This window comes from Hibiscus syriacus, unplaced genomic scaffold (assembly GCF_006381635.1).
Source record: "Hibiscus syriacus cultivar Baekdansim isolate YM2019G1 unplaced genomic scaffold, ASM638163v2 tig00110384_pilon, whole genome shotgun sequence".
In the NCBI taxonomy this organism is placed as follows: domain Eukaryota; kingdom Viridiplantae; phylum Streptophyta; class Magnoliopsida; order Malvales; family Malvaceae; genus Hibiscus; species Hibiscus syriacus.
In genome coordinates, this window is record NW_024062715.1 from 6,539,676 (window position 1) to 6,559,428 (window position 19,753).

Below are 19,753 nucleotides of genomic sequence, written 5' to 3' on the forward strand. Positions count from 1 at the left end.
GATTGTTTTTTAAATGAATGAAACATAAAAAATGTTAGTTATAATAACTATAATAAATAATAATATAATACATTAAATAAATAAACAAGTAAATGAACAATGCTAAAATAGTTAAATAAATTAACTAATTAATTAACATGTTAGGACCAAATTGCAAAAAATAGAACTTACTAGTGTCCAAAGGCAATTAATATGTAAAAGAGGACTAAACTAAAAGAAAACAAAATTAAAAGAGCTAAAACAAAATTAAATTGTATTAAAATGGATCCAATTACAATGAATACAAAGTAAAAGGACTGCGAATGAAATTTACTCAAAGGATTCAAAAGCATGTGGTTCCTGGTAGTAGATACGACCCAGGTGCAGGTCAAATATCGTATTTGAAGTCTAAAACGATATTGTTTGGGTCTGAACAGTCCTATTAAAATGATGTCGTTTTGAGATGGTTCGGAGAAATTTGGAATTCTATCTGGACTGGTCACAATATTAGCACTCTAATCATAGTCTAAATTGACTTATTTGATATTACAAATCCTTGATAAATACGTGGATTTTTTTTCTACTTGGGATATGGGTGGGAGTTAAATTTAGTTCATTTTATTTGTAATTCAGTGTTAAGTAGAGATGATCAAAATATCTAAATCTAACGGATTTTGATTTGATCTTATTGTGTAAGTTTTTTTTTAAACTTCGGTTTGGGGTGGGATGAGTCAGGTTTAAGGTGAAAAAACACCAACCCAACCCGGTTATATATATATATATATATATATATATATAAATCAGACTTTTAATATTTTTATTTTTATAATGTTAAAATATATATTTAATTATTAAAATTACAATAAATTATTATAAAATATTATTTTAATCATTTAGAAATAATAAAATTATGAATATATTATTATAAAATATATTTTAATTATTTTAAAATATTGATATATATAGGTCACGTTAGTTCGAGACCAAATAAAAACTAATAATTATCAAAACAAATCGAGACCAGTCGGGGTCGGGTCGGAAAAAAAGCCCGCCCTGTGCCCATCCGTAACTTATCAAGGGAAGATGAAGACGACTATTGGAACAAAGACTGTTTTGGTTAACTTAAATTCGAATAGAATTCAATACATACAAGACAAAACACAAAGGCTGAAGTCCTTGGGGTTGAGGGAGAAATCAATTTCCCAACACGTGAACCAAAATCATTGCCACTATTAACACAAACCAATGCACCAAACTCCATAAAACATGCTTGCAGTGGTACCTACACAATCAAGTATTGGAGCATATAGCAAAAACCATGATCGATCGCCTCCTTCTGTATGAAAGCAGCGACTCAAAATATCAATCAGGAAGGCTCTGACACGGTCGTATTTGACCATTCGAGAATCCCGATGTATTTTTGGCTCTGCTGTACCCAGTTGTAATCAACAACGCTTCGCTCCACTCTTCTGCTTTTATATTTGAAATGCAATCAACACAGATGCCTGCATATAGTATATACATAATACATGAAGTACGTACCCTATGTCATGATATTAACAACTTCAAAGTTAATCATGACAATAGCATCAAATTAAAATTCAGTTCACTTCACAGTTAATCATGTTCATATAGTAATATGGCTCAAAATTCTCTTGGTCATCCTTGTTAGGGGTACCTGAACTGAACTTAAACGAATAAGATTATACTCGTGTTTATTTATTTATTTTTAAAGATGTTTATGTTGATTCGTGTTTGTTTCAATTTTTAATATTATGTTCGTGTTTATTTTTTAAGATATTTGTGTTCGACTTGTTTAGCGTTCATGAACAAATTTGTTTAATGTTTGTGAACTGATCAAATTTGTTTAATGTTTGTGAACTGATCATATGTTAAAAATGGTAAAATTATGTTACTAGACTTTAAATTTCTTGGCTTTACAATTTGAACTCCAAAATTTATCTTGTATTCAATTTAGTCTTTCTCTTCACCAATATTTAAAATGTAAAAAATAAAAAGAAAAATGATAACCTAATAAACGAGCCAACAAAAGAACTTTGAAATGTTCTTTTTTTTGTGACCATAAACGAATTAAATACACATATATTCGAATTATTTCGTTTGTTACACCAACATATAAATTTTATTTATATTCAAAAGTTTTACGAACCAAACCTCGGCCACTAGCCATTGCCACATAGGTTGATTTATATAATAGTAAACTGGAATTAGAATGATATAACAACATGATAACCCATATGGTCATTTCCATTATTATGAGAAATACAAACAAACCTCCAGGTCCTCCACAATACTTGAAGATACTAATTTTTTACCCATATTGATTTATTTATTATTATTATTATTATATTATTATTATTATTATTATTTATTATAAATATTATTATTATTATTATTATTATTAAATATATTAAATATATATAATAATAAAAAATTACAAGCCCAACTTTCCGGCCCAAACCAAACTGAAACCCTAAACATTTAGGGTTTCAGCTAGGGTTTCTAACCCTAGCGCCGCAGCCGCCTCTGCCTCCAGCCGCCTCTGCCTCCAGCCGCCTCAGCCAACGGTCCAGCTTCCAGCCGCCTCTGCTGCCAGTGCCACGCCTCCATCGAAGCCTCCAGAAGACCCAGATGGTCACCCACGTTGCTACTCTAGCAGTGAGTCACCACATAGTTCGGTGACTCACCGAAATCCGCTCTTCGGACCGGTCCGATGGCCACACGGGTGATGGCTATAAAGCCATCACCCCATCTGCGAGCAAAAACAGAGAACAAGAGAGAGAGACGGAGACCACACAGAGACAGAGAGAGACAGAAAACAGAGATAAAACGTCCCACAACCAGCAAAAACCAAAACAGAAAGGAAAAGAAAAGAAAGGAACTTACCGAGGAAGCCACCGGACCCCTTCAAACGTCACCAAAACCTTCGGAAACCGAAGGTACTTCTTTCGATTCGCTCCGATCAGGAGCCATTTAGGAGAAAAGAGCACCGGAACCGTCCTTAGGACGGTCCGATCTATCTAATGGTGTAAAAATAAAATTTTCCGGCCACCGGATGCGGTGGCCGGCGGTGACGGTCACGGCGGCAGACGGTTGCCGTCCGGTGACCGGCTTCCCTCCGATGAGGGAAGCTAGAGAGAAGCCAGAGAGAAATTTTGTTCTCTCTCTGTTAGAGAGAGAACAGAAAGGAAGAAATGAGAAGCTGGCCCGTAGGGCCAGCCGGTTTAGGGTATTAATACCCTCTCCCAAACGACGTCGTTTTGGGGAGGGTATTTCTGTAATTTCATAAAGGGTAAACCCCGTCCGAAGCCATTCCAACTTGTAATTTTTACATTTTAGTCACTAAATCGAGTTTATAATCCTTTTAATTTGATCTTTAAATTTTAATTTTATTTATTTTAGTCCTTTATATTAAAATAATATATTTAGGATAAATAACAGATTTAATCCCTTAATTTTAATAAATAATATTTTAATCACTAGTTTATATTTTTAATTTATTTTAATCTGATATGTCGAATTTTAGATAAGTTTATTTTAGTCACTAAATTAATAAAATAAGACAATAGCATGTTTAATCCCTATAATTTTGATTAATATTGAATTAGGTTTTTAATTTTAATTTACTATAATTTAGTCAATAATTTTAAATATTTTTTATTTTATTGCTTTTAAATATATAGTTCTAATTGTATTTTTATTATAATTTTACTTGTTTATATATTTAAATATTTTATTATGTAGTCATAAATATATATATAAATAAATATTATTTTAAATAAATTATTTTAATATTTATTTTTCAATATCGAAGAAAAGGACAGTCTTAATACAACTGGATGTCCTATTCTGGTATTTTAAAATTAAAAATTATAAAAAAAAATATTATTTAATTTAAATTAATATTTATCAATATCAAAGAAAAGAGCTGTCTTAAGGCACCTAGAAGTCCTTTTCCGATATTTTTAAGTATTTTTTTATATAATTTTGAAATAATAGGATTATAAATTAAATATATTTTGAATTTTTAAAATTTTTAATAATAGAGACAATTTATAATTAAAAAGTACCAATTTTGGGGCGTTGTAAGGGTGCTAATCCTTCCCTAAACGTAACCGACCACGAATCCCTTTTTATTATTAAAAAGAACGAATTTTTGGTTATAAATGCAGATCAGTTCATTTTTTAATTGATGTTTTCTTAAAACTCTTTTAAAAAATAATTTTTAGGTATTCGACCTACTTGACCCAAAAGGCCGATGGCGACTCCCAAATTATTTTTAAAACCATTTATTCACATCAATTTTCCCGCCAAATAAATATTTCGTGCCCGGACGAAAACCGGTTACGACAATACTTACATCTTCTTCATCGCTTAACAACAAAATCTAAAGCTCGGAGCACCGAAACAAAAAAGACCCTAAACTCTAATCAGATAAACACTGAGTTCAGGGCCACCGGAGTCATCGGGATTCATCATGTAAAAGGCTTCCGAGTCTTTAGACCCTACGACCCTCTCGAATCTGGCTCTCATGTACATCACCTCGCCTTCTGGACCGCCTCCATTCCGCTTGCAGCTTCCCGGCAGCACACCGGCGCCCATCGAAATATGCTCCACGGCTTTCAACACTTTCCAGTCCTCGGGCCCGCACTGCCGCCTCGTTGCGAACCCATATTTCTTGCCATTGCAGTAAGTCTTCCAAACAGGCTCGTCCAGCAGCTGCACCCCTTTCTTCCCTGTCTTCTTTTCACACTCCAAGGTGATTCTAACCAGCCCAGAAGCCATTTCCTTGACTAAAACACTAGTAGGTGTTGCGAGCTGGATTAAAAACGCTGGACTTTGTTTTGCATCTTCTTGAAAGGCAAAATGGACGTGATCACGCCGGTATCCGAACATGGTTCCTATGACTTTAGTGCCTAAACCTGAACGATTCTTACAGAACACTCTCAGAGCCGACCGAAGCTTAGAAACCGACACGATTGCCAGTTTCTTTGTCGGTGCTGGAGCTAAAGAAACTTGACGGGGTCGAAGCTCATCATCACAAAAATGAGACGAGGAGCTGAAGTTTAGGATTTCTTCCTCGTTGTCATCATCTTCGACCTTCTTTTTCCAGTTGAAATATCGCCTGGAGAATGAGAAAGAAGAATCGTGGGGGCTTTTAGCTGTGATTGTCTTCATATTGGAAAAAAAACAAGTTTTAAGTTCCGGAGAGTGAAGAGAGAACGAAGCATATATAAATAAACAAAGAGTGCGCTATTAACTTATATCAGTAGTTTGGGGGAAGGTAAATGCCATTTTTGGTCAGGCACTTGTAAGAAAACCCTGACAAGAGAGAAGTTGAGCAGCCCCACCAAATTGATAACAAGAATAGACAAATGGACAATATAACTGAGAGGGAAAGGGAATAGAGAAGTATAGGAGAATAGTGGGAATCGAAGGAGACAGTAGCTGTGTAATGTCTTTGTCATGTGGGGCAAAACAGGCTGAAAATAAGGGAACAGTGGGGTAAAACGCGGAAAATGAAAAGGAGAAATGACTGTCAAATCTGACTTGCATTGGAAAGTGTTGAGGAGAGGTAAAAGCTACACCAACTTTACCCACCATATGCACAATCCGTCTATTCCGGCTCATGGGGTTCTTTTTCAAGTTCTTTGCTTTTTTGCAGTACAATAATAGTCCCAAGCTCAATCCAGCAATTCATTAGGGCTCAGGCAGCCTCCTTTGCGTTTTGTATCCTTAATACTATCTATTTTCCTCAATTCATCATCCAATATTAATTCAGTTACATGATTATTTTTGTAACTTTCAAGAGAACTTGAGTTAGTGTATATATATATATATATATATATATAGGTAAAATGGTACATGAAGCTCATATACTTTTTCAAAAAAATGAATGTAACCATCAAATTCTCTTTGCATTCAATGTAACATTTGAACTTAAAAAAGAATCCCAACGTGACTCCTTTAACTAACAATTTTTATTGTTGATCGTTACGATGTTGATGTGACACTTCACATTATTAACGTGACAGTCTATAATACTAACGCAATAGTCCACGATGGTTGTTGATATGATTGATGATGTAGTAAATGAACTAAATTGATTTTTTTTTCAAGTTCGAGGGTCAAATTATTTTTTTAAGTTCAATGGCTTATTTTATTTTAAAAAAATACAAATATTTTAAATTTAAAATATAAAAACATATTAAAAATAAATATAGAAATGTCATTAATTATTAATATTATTTATTAAATAAATAAGTTATATTTAATTTTAAAATTTATTATTTAATTTAATTTACTATTTTATTTTCATTGAAATTGCAAAATCCTTCCCTATTTAAATGTTGCTTGCTTGATTATATTTATCAAATACTCAACCATTTGATATTGAATGCTCACAACTTTAACATTACTGGTGTTCAAATTTGAGACCTCAAGAAATAAAAACAATTTTTTTATCACCGAGGTCACTATGTTCGTGCAAGAAAGCAACATTTAAATAGGGTAGAGCATAGATATTTTAGAATTAGTTGCAAATTTTGATATATCTAAAGAAAATTTTGGTATTACTATGTTATGATATTAAGAAATATATTTATAAATTAATAAATTTTTTATTAAAATAATAAAAATTTGATTGGATGAGAATTATTTGTAATGCAATATAAATAATTATTGAGAACTCATTTTATATGTACTAATATGGATATTTTACTCTTATTTTTAAATGATGTATTCTTTATTCTTGTGTATTTGATATTTTATTTATTTTACTCGTGTTTAATTTTTCTTAATTTTATAGTATATATTTATTAATTTTAATATTCATATTTTAATATTTTTATTTAAAAAATAATACTCATAATTAATAGTATTTTTATATTTAATTTTTTAATATTTTAAATTTAAAATATTTGTATATCAAATAAGACCTTGAACTTTAAAAAAATCACTTTGGACCTTGAACTTAAAAAAACTCAATTTAGCCTATCAGCCACGTCACCAGCCACATTGGACTACCACTTCAGCACCATGTACTGCCATGTCAGAACCGTGAAGTTCCATATCAGCATCGTATCGGTCAACGACGAAGACCGTTAGTCAAAGGGTCACATTGGATTTCTTTTCTAAGTTCGAGGGTCATATTGAGTGCAAGAAAATTTGACGGTCACATTCATTGTTTTAGAATAGTACATGTACCCTTTTGCCTAATATATATCTGTAATACCATTCAATGACTAGAGAAATTTGGGTAATTTAAATATTATATTAAAATAAAATTTGAATTAAAAATTTTCTTAGTCATCATGCTAACATTAACATCCATATGTAACTTAAAATAGTTCACGATGTTAAATATTCACAAAAAACATTATAATTAAAAGAGAAAACAAATTATGCAGATTAAAACATATTAAGTCTTAAATTTAAACATAGTAAAAGGATCAAAACTACAATTTTTAAAAATATATATATAATGTACATAATAATACTTAATATAACTAATATGATTATTAAATTCCAATTTTTATTGATCAATATAAAAACACTGAAAAAGGTAACTTGATGCAATGCTACCAAACCATGATCCACTACTTAAGTCTCGAGAAAACAAATGATAGGAACCTCCTATAATTAGTTACGAGTTGCATGGGGTATCAATGTCAAAAGGTTATTATCTGCCAATAATGACTATTGTATCCATCGAGCCAATAAACTTCATTCCGAAAGAAATGAGCTAAGATTAAGATAGGCTACAACAAATGCAACCATCTTTTCTTGGTATATATGGTTGAAAATTTGAGCATAAAAGACTGAATATGATTGACGATTTTGTCACTCGTTCACATGATTAAGCTTGGTTTAACTTTATTTAAGGTTAAGGTCAAGCCTGGTTGAAACGTTGGATCACCATGATCAAGTGCCACCCACATGAAAATTTGTTAGAAATTGGATTGTTTAATCTTTTTTGCAAAGAATAATTATGGGACCGACCTAAATCCTAATTCACTGATCAACTAACCAGGATCCCATGACGACATGTTAAGTTGAAGTTGACCTAAATCTACAACAAATGTTATATATATTATAGTATAATGATTTTACTTGGGCAGCTCAAGGACATGGCGCTTGCTAAGTCGAGAATAAGCAAACAAGTAAACAGTAATGATCTAAAAGAATCATAAATTATAATTAAAAGTAAAGGCAGTGGTAGATTAATTTTGGTAAAATAATTTGTGGGACGTTCACAAATTTAAAAATTTTAAAGATATGGACGAAAGAATTGTTTAAAAAAAAATATGAGATTTAATGAAATATTTAAAAAAATTACAAGAAAACCTTTTAAATATATTTAAAATTTTCAAAACTTAATAATAGTTTTAAAATTTTTGAAGCGACTAAATTAAAATTTTAAAATATTTGAGCAAACAAATGATAATTTGCCAAAATTTGGGAGCAGGGCTCGTCTGGCCTTTACTGCACACACCTGAACAGTGGCCTCAAAAGATAGGTCTTTGGTGGTGCAAAAATGGGCGGGGACTGATGCATAGATAGGTAACCAAAGATACGCAAAACCTTCAGCACAACACATGGTTTTTTTGGCCCAATACTCCCAAGAGGTCAATTATTTGGGGGTATTGGGCTTATCCAGAATTTATTTAGGAGAATAAGATATTTTTTACAGTGCACCACCTCGGATATTATTTTTAATTGGTCCCCGTGTAGTGGGTAACACGTGAACCATTATTTTATTGGTATTATAATGACTCATCACGGAGGTGACGAGTCCATTAAAAAATATTTTAAAAAATTAAAATTAAAATTTAAAAAACTAGGGCGAACTAATCACGTCGAGGTGACGAGTTCGTTCAAATTAAAAAATATTAGTTGTTTTCTAATTGTTGTTCAACAGACATATAAGCATAAATAGGGGTTTTGGTTTTCACCAAACCCTGAATACAAAAAATTGAAAAAAAAATCATACGTTGTGTGAAAATCTCGAAAAATGACAATCCGATAATATATGTTGCGGCTAGATAACGCCCATGTTTCTTCAATCCAACGCGGGTCGAACGATAAATGGAGTATTCGTAGTCGGGGGGATGACAACCAGAGAGCTGCATCAGCGGATGATGATGTATGTACATCAATTCGGTCTATTTTTGTCATATTTTTACGTGGTTTCAAGTTGTACTCGGTGTTCATCGAGGCTCTGATCAAACGTTGACGGTACGAGAAGCACACATTTCATTTTTTGAGTGGTGAAGCGTCGATTACTTTGGAATACGACACTTACCAACTCGGTGTTTCGATGAATGGAGCCCTAGTGATGAGCCAAAACATTTACAACCCCATGACGTTGGTTTACCAAGTTTTGGGAAAATGGCCACCATCTGACATCATCAGGGGCTATCGGGTATTGATAACATGGTTGGAGTCCGAATTCTAAGTCACAAATGAGTCTATCGAGGCGGAGATTGTTTTTTTCTCCCGAGCATTTCCTCTCCAAGTGATTAGGGAGATATTATTACCGGACAAATCCAGTAATTTTTCGGTAATTTGGCCCACAAGCAACATCTACGATATTTGGAAGACTTCGTTGTGTGTTGTAATACTAGTTGGAGCTCGACGATTTTGGCCTTTATTTACTGGGAGCTTTGCAAGGCCCAATCATCCAACTAGGTTGAAAAGCCAATGTAGCATGTTGTCTGATACTGCTACAGTCCTGAGCTTGGTATCGTTTCCCGCTTTTGACGCTAGTTACAACAGCCCCGGTCAAGTTTCTACTGGCTACAAAGTAATTGTTTAACTTTATTTATTTAAACTTTTTTAATTTAGTAAATTTATTTTTTATAATATTTTTTATTTTTAAATACTTTAGATGGCGTCATAAAATCTCTGAGACAAACTTGGCGGGTGCCACTACACGAAACATACATATCAGGATCGACATCATTAGTCGATATGCGGTATGACATACAAATTTATTATTATTATTTTTATTCTTTTTAACTTTATGTATACTAACTTTGATGTTTAATATTTACAGTTCTCTTGATTTGCGTACGTCGATGAGGAGATCATTCATGTATTACCGGCGGGAGTTTTTAGGGGTCCCACTTATGGTGTGTCGTGACGCTGTTGTTGTATTATGCGGTTGTAGAGTGGCACACTGCAGACAGAGTGATGCGACAGTTTGCATCACACCAGTCGATTCCTACGCTTATGGTTGAAATGGGCGCGCTCTATATAATTGATACACGTGAAAAACATACCGAGAATTGGCAGGCGAGACACGCTCTCTACGCTTAGGGAGGCCTTGTCCTGGTGGAACGTAAGTTTGTACTTAGGCTAGTGGATTGATACTCGTACACTCTTAGATACATTAAAACTTACCATGTATTTTTACGTATGATAGCACAATGGTAATTGATTCCCCTGGGATTTAAATTTCTTCTATCTGATTTGGTTCTGTTTTTCTGCATCCACTTTAGGTTGATATTAATTGTGGGTCCTTGCAATGTGTTTACTCATAGCTCATAGCTCCTTTTTGGACATGGACGAATTTATATGCTCTTGTAGATGAGTGACAGACATTACCGATTATTCATTTTAATTTTGGATTCAGTAAAACTGGGAAAAATAAGAATAAAGTATTGAAGGGGAAAAATAAGAGCTCTGACACACGTTCAGTTATGGTTAAAATAATTCAGCATAACTATGGCACTGTTACTTCCAAGTTATCAATACATATCTTTTATCTTTTGACTAGGTTGCGTGTGGTTCCCCTGTTTGAAACTGTGAAAGACCTAAGAGAAGCAGGTTCAGTTATCAGAAAACTGTTATCGATTGATTGGTACCGGGAGCACATTATAAAGAACCATAATGGTCATCAAGAAGTACGTTGATTTTATGGCCATTTGCAGGATTATTTTTGATATTCCATTAATCTTGTGTTTACAAAGTTACTTGAAACAGGTGATGATCGGATATTCTGATTCTGGTAAAGATGCTGGGCGCTTCACTGCTGCGTGGGAGCTTTACAAAGCACAAGGGGATGTTGTTGCTGCATGCAATGAGTTTGGAATCAAAGTTACTCTTTTCCATGGTCGAGGAGGGAGTATTGGTCGTGGTGGTGGCACAACATATCTAGCCATTCAATCCCAAACACCTGGTTCTGTAATGGTGAGTTGCCACTGCAATTTTTATCTCAGAAATTTGGTAATTGCTATTCAATTATTTATTCAATAGTTCCATAATTTGGGAGATCACTTGTTTCTCAATTGATATCTTATTTGGTTATCTTTTGTTGTGATAAGGTTACTCTTGTCGCTTCAATTTACAATTTGCTTCTTTTTTACTAATGTGGAAAATTCAATTATTTAAATTCCAACTCCTATCCATTCTATTTGCCAAAAGGTAGAACTTGTATTATTAGAGAGATGTTTCCCTTGTTTTATAACCTAACACGTCTACTGTTAAGTTTAATGGTGTTCCGTGTATTTTTGTTTGAAAGCTTTTCTGATACGGAATAGGATGTCTTTGCTTTGAGGAATGTTTAGATTTGGTTTCTGTGGTTGATAAGCATGTTGAATTGGCAGGGCACACTCCGTTCAACAGAGCAAGGGGAGATGGTGCAGGCGAATTTTGGTTTGCCACAGACTGCTATTAGTCATTGTTTTACATGGTATCAAGATCATGGTTAAAGTATTGTTGAATTTCTTATATTTCTTCGAGCTAAATAAACATGGTAGAAACATATGCTTTTCGAAATTCAACCAAGCATGAGATCAACTTCATCATTCAGATTAGTTTTTGAGGTGATTATAAAATAATATTTGTTTGAAATCTTTATTAATCAATGACAACACACACCCTACAAGCACAACTAATCAATCTCGAGACCTCTAGAGAGAATAACACTTCCTTTATTGTTCAATGGGTTCACAATATACATGACTTTGAACATTAAGAATAAAGCAGGTTTTGTGAACGATTCTATCAAGCAACCATCACACGACTTCTCCAACAGAATATCAACAATGGAAACACTGTAATGATCTTGTAAGGGCATGGATTTTCTATTCAATATCATAGGACAAAGGATCATGCAATGGACGAAGAATAATCGAGTCAGGGTGTGAATATTGACCCGACTAAAAATTATAGGAAGAGCGAGTTAAGTGTTGGCAATTATAATTATTCGAAAGCCCAAACTTTAAGCCCAAAAGATGGTATTTAGGAAACCGAAAGAAATTTGAGGACTAAAAGGGGAAATAGAACATTTTAAAGACTTCTCCTATTAGGGAGGTATACCGTGGATGAATGAAAAAGGAAGTAGCATTTTCCTTTTCCTTTTCCTTTTCTCCTCTCAAATAAACCCTTTCTTTTCTATTTCCTTTACCAAACTTGAACTTTGATAGTAGTTAAGAAAGTATTACGGTTGTTAGGAAGAGGTTTATTTGAGTGGAAGAAAAGGAAATAGAAAAGTAAAGACTTATTTGAGAAAAACAATATCGATACCGTGGACAAAAGAAAAAAGGAGTAGCTATGATCAAAATCGTTGCATTTACTTAGGAACAGTATATGTACTATCGAGACTTCTAGAATGGGTAGGAAATATCCAATCGGTATTGAAACTATTATGTTCATTATTGACATCAATGAGAGGCTATCGATACCAAGGCTGGCGGTATTGATACTCGAAACTATCTTGAAAACTTTAAAATTTCATAATGCTATTTTGTATTGATATCAATTTTAGAACCGATCTAGAGTAGATATCAATTTCATAATGCTATTTTGTATTGATATCAAGTTTAGAATAATTGTTCATTACTGGACTTTAGTAGCTCATTCTTTAATTGTTTTTCCTCTCAAGTAAATAGGAATAGATCGATATTCAACCTAAGAGTACAGTTCTAAATTTCTTTGCCGGGCTTAATGTATACCTTGTAGTGTCGGTCTGTGTATTTTTGTTGGCGTACAGCGTATTAGGATTTGCTGTTTTGAATCCTCATAAAATGTTTTGGAAAAGGGAGCTCCATAGTTTGAAGCTTAAAATCTAAGCAAAGCATGCAGCTACCACTTTTCATTTTGCATAAATGTTTTAAATTCTCCACAAGTGTATACGTATATCGATATAATGGTTGGTTGAGATGCTATTAATGTTGCACCTTCAGCCTCGAATGGGTTAGGTGTTACAGATCAAGCATAATGTATAATGAAAAGGCTTGTCAAATTTGAACCGACTTACAAGAACAATTATCTCGTACTAATGATGTTAATATTATCCACGTTGAAGAAACCATTCACCACAACAAGCAAGACAATGACTATTGAAGCTTATTATACAATGCTTAAAGGCCTTTGGGATGAGCGATATGCACTATGAAATATTCCTACCTGCACATGCAGTACCGTGAAGTTTCACCTTTTTAATAGAATCAAAAGATCTTGAAATTTTTAATGGGGCTCAACGAATCTATACCAACATTTGAGGACAGATCCTCCTAGTGGACCCACTTCCCAACGTTAATAAAGTCTATTCTCTTATTCTCCAAGAAGAAGAAGAAATCCAAGGTAGAATCACTAGCAGCTGAGATTTCAACATTTACTGTAAATAAGAATTCAACAAAATACTGAAAGGAAATTCACACCAAAAATCCTCATCTGGAATGTGTCAAGATTAGGCACACTTATGATGCATACAGATGACACCTAAAATATGATTATTATGGCTGGCAAGGTCGTCATACCGTCGATGTTTGTCAAAAGCTACAAAAGGTGAATTCTGCAAACATGATGATTGAAAGTATAATTTGTTCACCTAACTTATTGAAAACATCTTGTGTTACTAATCATCCGATACAACTTCTAAATGTGATATGTGCTCCATCATTCAAATTGAACCTAATATTCATAGAGAAACTCTTTCATAGTTTCCATAAATCTACAATTTTCACTGACGGTTCAAGTACGTTGCAGGACGGACAATTAGGGAAGATGATTGGGATGAGAATTGAAGGGTCCAGGATAGGGCTGTAAACGAGCCGAGTCGAGCTCGAGTATTACTGAGTTCAACTCGACTCGAAAACTCTAAAATGGAGCTCGACTCAATTGGTTTTCGATCAATAGTAATTACTCCTTGAAGTATATAAATGTCGCCCATTTTACATAAAAATAAATAAATAAACGTTCATTAATAATCTTTATTAATTAGAGTGGGACACGTGATATATATATAGTACGAAAATTGCAGCAGCAGCATCTATTTAATATATAATCATATATTAACTCATAATTACGTCTAAATTTTATGATTTAGTTTAATATTTAAAATGTTATTTATAATCTTATAAATTTTTATTTTATTTTTAAATAAATTAATACCATCCAATAAGACGATGATATTAATTTATTAAATAAAAATAGATAAAATATTATAATATTATAAATAATATTTTAAATATTAGATTAAGTTATAAAACTAAAATAAATGGAACTCAATTTAGAATTTTAGAGACTAAAATGAACATAAATAAAATTTAAAAGATTTTATATCATTTATCTCGTTTTATTAAAATCAATCACATTTCATTTGTTCAAAGTATTATGTAACGCATTTTGATGTATTAAGTAGAGAATCACGTAATAAAAATATGATGATATTTTAATTTTATTTATAGAATTAAAAATTTCACTATCAGTATATCAATTCTACTATCAATATATTAAATAATTATTCTAAATTTTGTTATAGTTTTGAAAAATAATAGTATTTTGCAAAATGTATATAAAATTATAGTAACAATAAGTGAAAATGGGACTGAATTTGGAGCTTTGTGAAGCTACTAGAGACAGGAGGAACAGAGAGAGGCGGAGGTTGGTTTGGGTGAGTTTTTGACCAAATGCTGTCCACCTTCAAGGTTTGAATAGATAGGGCTTTGGTTCAATGTTTTTACAAGTGCTTCCGCCGCTACTCATCCAATGTGTGTGTAATATATGTAACACCCTCATACTGATGCGGGTGACCCGATCCGATTCAAGATGTCAGATTAGGGTTACCGGAACGACCCACAATAAAAATCCAGAAAAAATTAATTTTTTTGTTAAAACCATTCATATATTACAAACATAGATTTTGACTCAGTACATAAGAAAAATCAAATGTGACTTACATGCCCCCTTATTACACATTGTACCGTACTCTGCAAGCAAAGATGAAGGAACTCCCAAAACTGAAGTTGATAGTTGCACTGGATCGATTCTTTTAACCTGAAATGATGAGTAAAGAGTGAGCTTTGGGAAGTTCAGTAATACAGAGCTACCAGATGAATTCAATAGGCCATCGGGTATAAGGCAAAGCATAAATTCCTTAACGGAACAATCATCATCAGATTCTAGCGGTGAAATCAGATTCCATTAGCTAAGTCAGTTACAAACAAGAATTTACGGTCTGAAGGAAGTATTCAGAGAGAGACAAATTCAGAAGATTGAATTGGGGAATCTAGTGTGTTCCAACAAAACAAAGAAATGTGTACAGATCCTTCAAAAACATTAGTAGTTTAAAACATATTTTAAAATCACATTAATACCCTCCAACCGAACACTGATATGCAGTTCCCCAGAACTACATCCATAAGGACTTACCCTAGGCTCATTAGGCGTAGGTGTCAACCTAAGAGAGCACCTTGGATCCATAAGGTCTTACCCTAGCTGAAGCATAGGTGTCCACTTGAAGGGTGTGCCCTTAGGCCCATAAGAACTTACCCAATGCACACAGCAGAGAAGCCACCCTAAGGGAGTACCTTAGGGTCCATAAAGTCTTACCACTAGGCCCATTGGGCCCAAGAGCCCACCCAAGGGTCACCTTAGGTCCATAAGGAATTACCAGCTTGATCGGTGTTGAACCTACATACTCCAGAATCCTACCCAGACAGTATCTCAATAATTGCTTCATACAATAAACAGTAGATTCCATGATCCATAAATCAAGAACGATTATATTTTCTGAAGAGGAAGTTTGGTTTACCATTTCTTCGGTGGACGGTTCGAGAGAACCTGGTCCTGATAGGTTCAACCTAGATTTCTTTAAGAAATTATGGGCAGTTTTAAAATTTGGCATTATGGAAATTTTTGATCCATTCTACAATGGAAAGTTGTTAGATAAATCATTCAACCATTCATTCTTAACTTTAATCCCTAAGAAGAGTGCCCCTGAGCGTATTGAAGATTTCAAACCAATTTCTTTAGTGGGGAGCTTGTACAAAATTCTAGCACGAGTCTTATCCAAGATGTTAGCTGGATGTATTGATGAAGTGGTAGAGATGTATTGATGAAGTGGTAGAGGAATCATAGTTTGTGTTTATCGCGTGTAGACAGATCTCCTACTGTGCCTTGATAGCGAATGAGGTTTTAGATGATTTGAAGAAAAGGAAGAGGAAAACGTTGATTTTGAAAGTAGATTTTAGTAAGGCATATGATTTCGTTGATTGGAAATTTTTAGAGTTCGTAATGATGCAAATGGGGCTCGACAACAGATGGAGAAGATGGATTAGCTTGTGCCTATCCACAGCTTCTATTTCAATAATTGTGAATGGTTCCCTGTCGAAAAATTTTATAATCAAAAGAGGGCTTCGGCAAGGCTACTCGTTATCTCCGCAAAGAGCATAAATTGAATTCATAAAATTAAACTATATCATAAAAACTTTGAATTCAACCAAAGTAGAATCATATACTTGGGGATGGCAAAATAACTCGAATCCGATGGGTTCTAACATGATCTGACCTGAGAGGAGTGAATTTTTTCTTTGAATTTCAGGTTCGGGTCAGTTCAGGTCGGACGTTTTATGTGGAATTTTCAAGTTCGTGTCGGAGTCGGATTTGGGGTAAAAAAATCTTCAACCTGACTCAATCCGGATTTTTTTAATTATATTATATAATTTGATTTATTTACAAAACTGTCATCCTATATATATAAATGTTTAGGATTTATTTCTTTTCATTTCTCTTCTCCTCTTCTACCACTTTCTTCCCTTTACCTTTCTATTTTTTTTTTCCATTTCTTCTCTCAAATCCTCTTTACCCAAATGTTTTTGTTTCTTCTATTTCATCTCTTAGATGGTCATAGATGTTCTCCACTTTTCCTTTTGATTTTTTTACCTTTTACTTTTATATTTTTAGGGATTTTAGATCTAAAGATTTTCGAATATATACCTGTTTTTGTTTGTGAAAAATATAACTTTAATTGTTTTTTTTTACCATTTTATTCAGTTTGATTTCCTTTGTTTTCATTTTATTTTTTATTTAGCATAATGTTTTTTAGTTTTGTTGTAAAAAACTTATATTTTTATGTGAAGATTCATGTTTTTAGGGATTTAGTGAGATTTTTAGGGATTTGTCTTTGTAATTGTTGTGAAAAAAATAAGTTATTTTAGGCTAAACTGGAAAAATATTGGATGTTGGGTTACTTTTGAGATTTTGTTCGATTTTTTTCCCAACTATATATTTCGATTTGGATCGGGTTAAAGTCGAGCTTTTATTTTAATTTTAGAGTCGAGTCAGATTAAATAATATTAAAATCAAAATCGAGTCAGAATCGAATTACAGTCTCAACGTGTCGTGTCGGGTCGGAGTCAGAACAGGCAAAATTCCAGCCCGTCCCGACCCTTTGCCATCCCTGCATATACTTTGAGAAATTAACAGTGAATCCTTAACTATTATAAATATTAAAAAAATCAATTGTATGTTGAAGCAATTGAATTCAATCAATTCTGCTATTGTCGAAAGGAGTTTATCGATTAAAAAAATTAATACTTAATGGGGCCAATTTCATAAACGTAAATTAAGAAAACTGTCTTTATGAATTAAAAATTCATAATTCCTTATCAGTATCCTTAGTCGTGAATTCCATATAGAATCTCAAAATTACATCTCAACCGGTGATAATTAAACTCTAAGTTATCAAATAGAAATTCTTCATCCAGTTATTCAATCACCATTCAAACATTTTAATCATACAGGACTATCACAACATACAAGCAATTGAAAATTTCAAAATTGCACGAAAGATGAACAAACCCTAAATACTATATATCTTAATTCAAATATCAAATCCTTCAAACTTTAGAAACAAATCAAATCGGAAAAAATAAAACAAAATTCGACTCTTCATGATTCAACACGACATACGATGATACCACTTGTTTGAACCAAACCCTAATTGATATAAAATCAAGAACTCAAGATCTAATAATGTCAAATCATCAAGAACAAAATACTAGATGTCGAAGTCTACCTGAATTAATTGATATGATAAAATCTTAAATATTTCTTTGGTTGGGATCTTCCAACAAGAATAAAATTCCCAATGTAAATTCTCTGACGAGATAAAAGGAAAATGTGAGATAATCTATTTATTGGGGACTAGAACCCCTTTATATAACTGATTTAAGAATCAGTTATTGAATGTACTTATAACTTTATCTCTCATCAAATTATAAATACAACTTTAATGGTATCTATATTTTTATTTCCATTATACTTCTAATACCTTATGAATTATGATACAATTGGTCACTTAATTTATATCATATTTTATGCTATCAATATACATTATAAAGATGTGCTCATAATTATAGATTTTAATTTAACAAAATCTAACCACATCGAGAATGAAATTTAGGAAGAATATAAAGTAATTAACAAAAGAGACTAACAAAAATTCTAAGCGAAGTATATGAATCTGATACTGTAAGATAATACCTAAGAGTATATATAGTTGTTCTGATCACATAATATCACATGTCTTGAGGTCGGTTATTCCATATTCTCTTAAACTTCCACCATCCTCCTATCGCGTTGGAATCTTTTAACCCACCCATTCTAATTCCTTCATCCACTGGGCTCAACTGTAAAAACCTTCTATATATACATGCAAAAAACACCAATTTAGATATAGCTATGTGCTTAGCCAAGTTTTTTAATTTTTACTGCTAGTTAATTTGAATTTCTCAAGAGCTAGCAATGGCATCAATGAAGGCTGAAAAGCCTGTTGGCACTCAACTCTTTGGGCAGGTCAAGAAGGAAGCTTCAACTTCAAAGGTCACCGCTGCTTCCAAGCCTGCCGCCAAAAAGGCTACTCAAAAGCCTCTGGAACCCAAAAAGCCCGCCGCTAAGAAGGTAACTTGCAATAGTCGAGTTTAAAACTTTATGTATTCATCCGATCATTTTAAATCAATTTAAAATTAAAAACTTTTACTAGGTATTTCGATCTCACCTCGAATATATATATATATATTATCATTATGTTTGTGAGGAATGATAATGGAGTCTAATGTCTGATGGATTTCTCTGCACTTCAGGGAAAAGGTGGGAAAGCAGCGACCAAGCAGTAGATGCCAGTCCCAATGCAAGAGCAGATTTTTAGGGCTTAAGATACTAAATATATAAGCTTATATAATATATATATATGTGTGTGTTTGTGTTATGATCAGGGAAACTTAACTAATTAGGGTTTTCTTGTAAGTTGTTTCGATAAAGATATTGTACTGATTAAATAAGACACCATATATATATCATTACAAGGGTATTATACCATATACTCAACGTCTACAAGCAGTCCCTCATTACAACCTCACCATATTGATCAAGTTTTTAACATTTATCCATCTGTGACCAATTTATTCCAGTAATTGCGTGCATAAAACACTTCCATTGCATGAGGGGCATAGGCCAGGGATAA

General features: G+C 33.0%; 2 protein-coding genes and 1 long non-coding RNA gene across 3 annotated transcripts; 2 read left to right on the plus strand and 1 right to left on the minus strand.

The window, feature by feature from the left end:
* Nucleotides 1-4,419: 4,419 nt before the first annotated feature.
* On the minus strand, nucleotides 4,420-5,211 carry LOC120122007 (protein MIZU-KUSSEI 1-like). Its single transcript, XM_039141271.1, has one exon. It carries the CDS (start codon nucleotides 5,176-5,178, stop codon nucleotides 4,420-4,422), a length of 759 nt encoding a protein of 252 aa, XP_038997202.1. The 5' UTR covers nucleotides 5,179-5,211.
* Nucleotides 5,212-9,972: 4,761 nt separating this feature from the next.
* LOC120122247 (phosphoenolpyruvate carboxylase 4-like) lies at nucleotides 9,973-11,714 on the plus strand. Its single transcript, XM_039141428.1, has 6 exons — nucleotides 9,973-9,977; nucleotides 10,058-10,191; nucleotides 10,297-10,342; nucleotides 10,781-10,907; nucleotides 10,987-11,193; nucleotides 11,610-11,714. Exons 1-6 carry the CDS (start codon nucleotides 9,973-9,975, stop codon nucleotides 11,712-11,714), a joined length of 624 nt encoding a protein of 207 aa, XP_038997359.1.
* Nucleotides 11,715-18,950: 7,236 nt separating this feature from the next.
* LOC120122061 lies at nucleotides 18,951-19,608 on the plus strand. The gene is made up of 2 exons (XR_005516042.1): nucleotides 18,951-19,191; nucleotides 19,374-19,608. It is a non-coding gene; the product is annotated as an uncharacterized LOC120122061 (long non-coding RNA).
* The last annotated feature ends 145 nt before the right edge of the window (nucleotides 19,609-19,753 follow it).

Coding starts and splice junctions, on each gene's coding strand:
- LOC120122007 (XM_039141271.1), bottom strand. CDS start 5,178: ATGAAGACAATCACAGCTAAAAGCCCCCACGATTCTTCTTTCTCATTC.
- LOC120122247 (XM_039141428.1), top strand. Junction 10,192..10,296: donor AGTGGCACACTGCAGACAGA/GTGATGCGACAG, acceptor GAGAATTGGCAG/GCGAGACACGCTCTCTACGC. Junction 10,343..10,780: donor AGGCCTTGTCCTGGTGGAAC/GTAAGTTTGTAC, acceptor TCTTTTGACTAG/GTTGCGTGTGGTTCCCCTGT.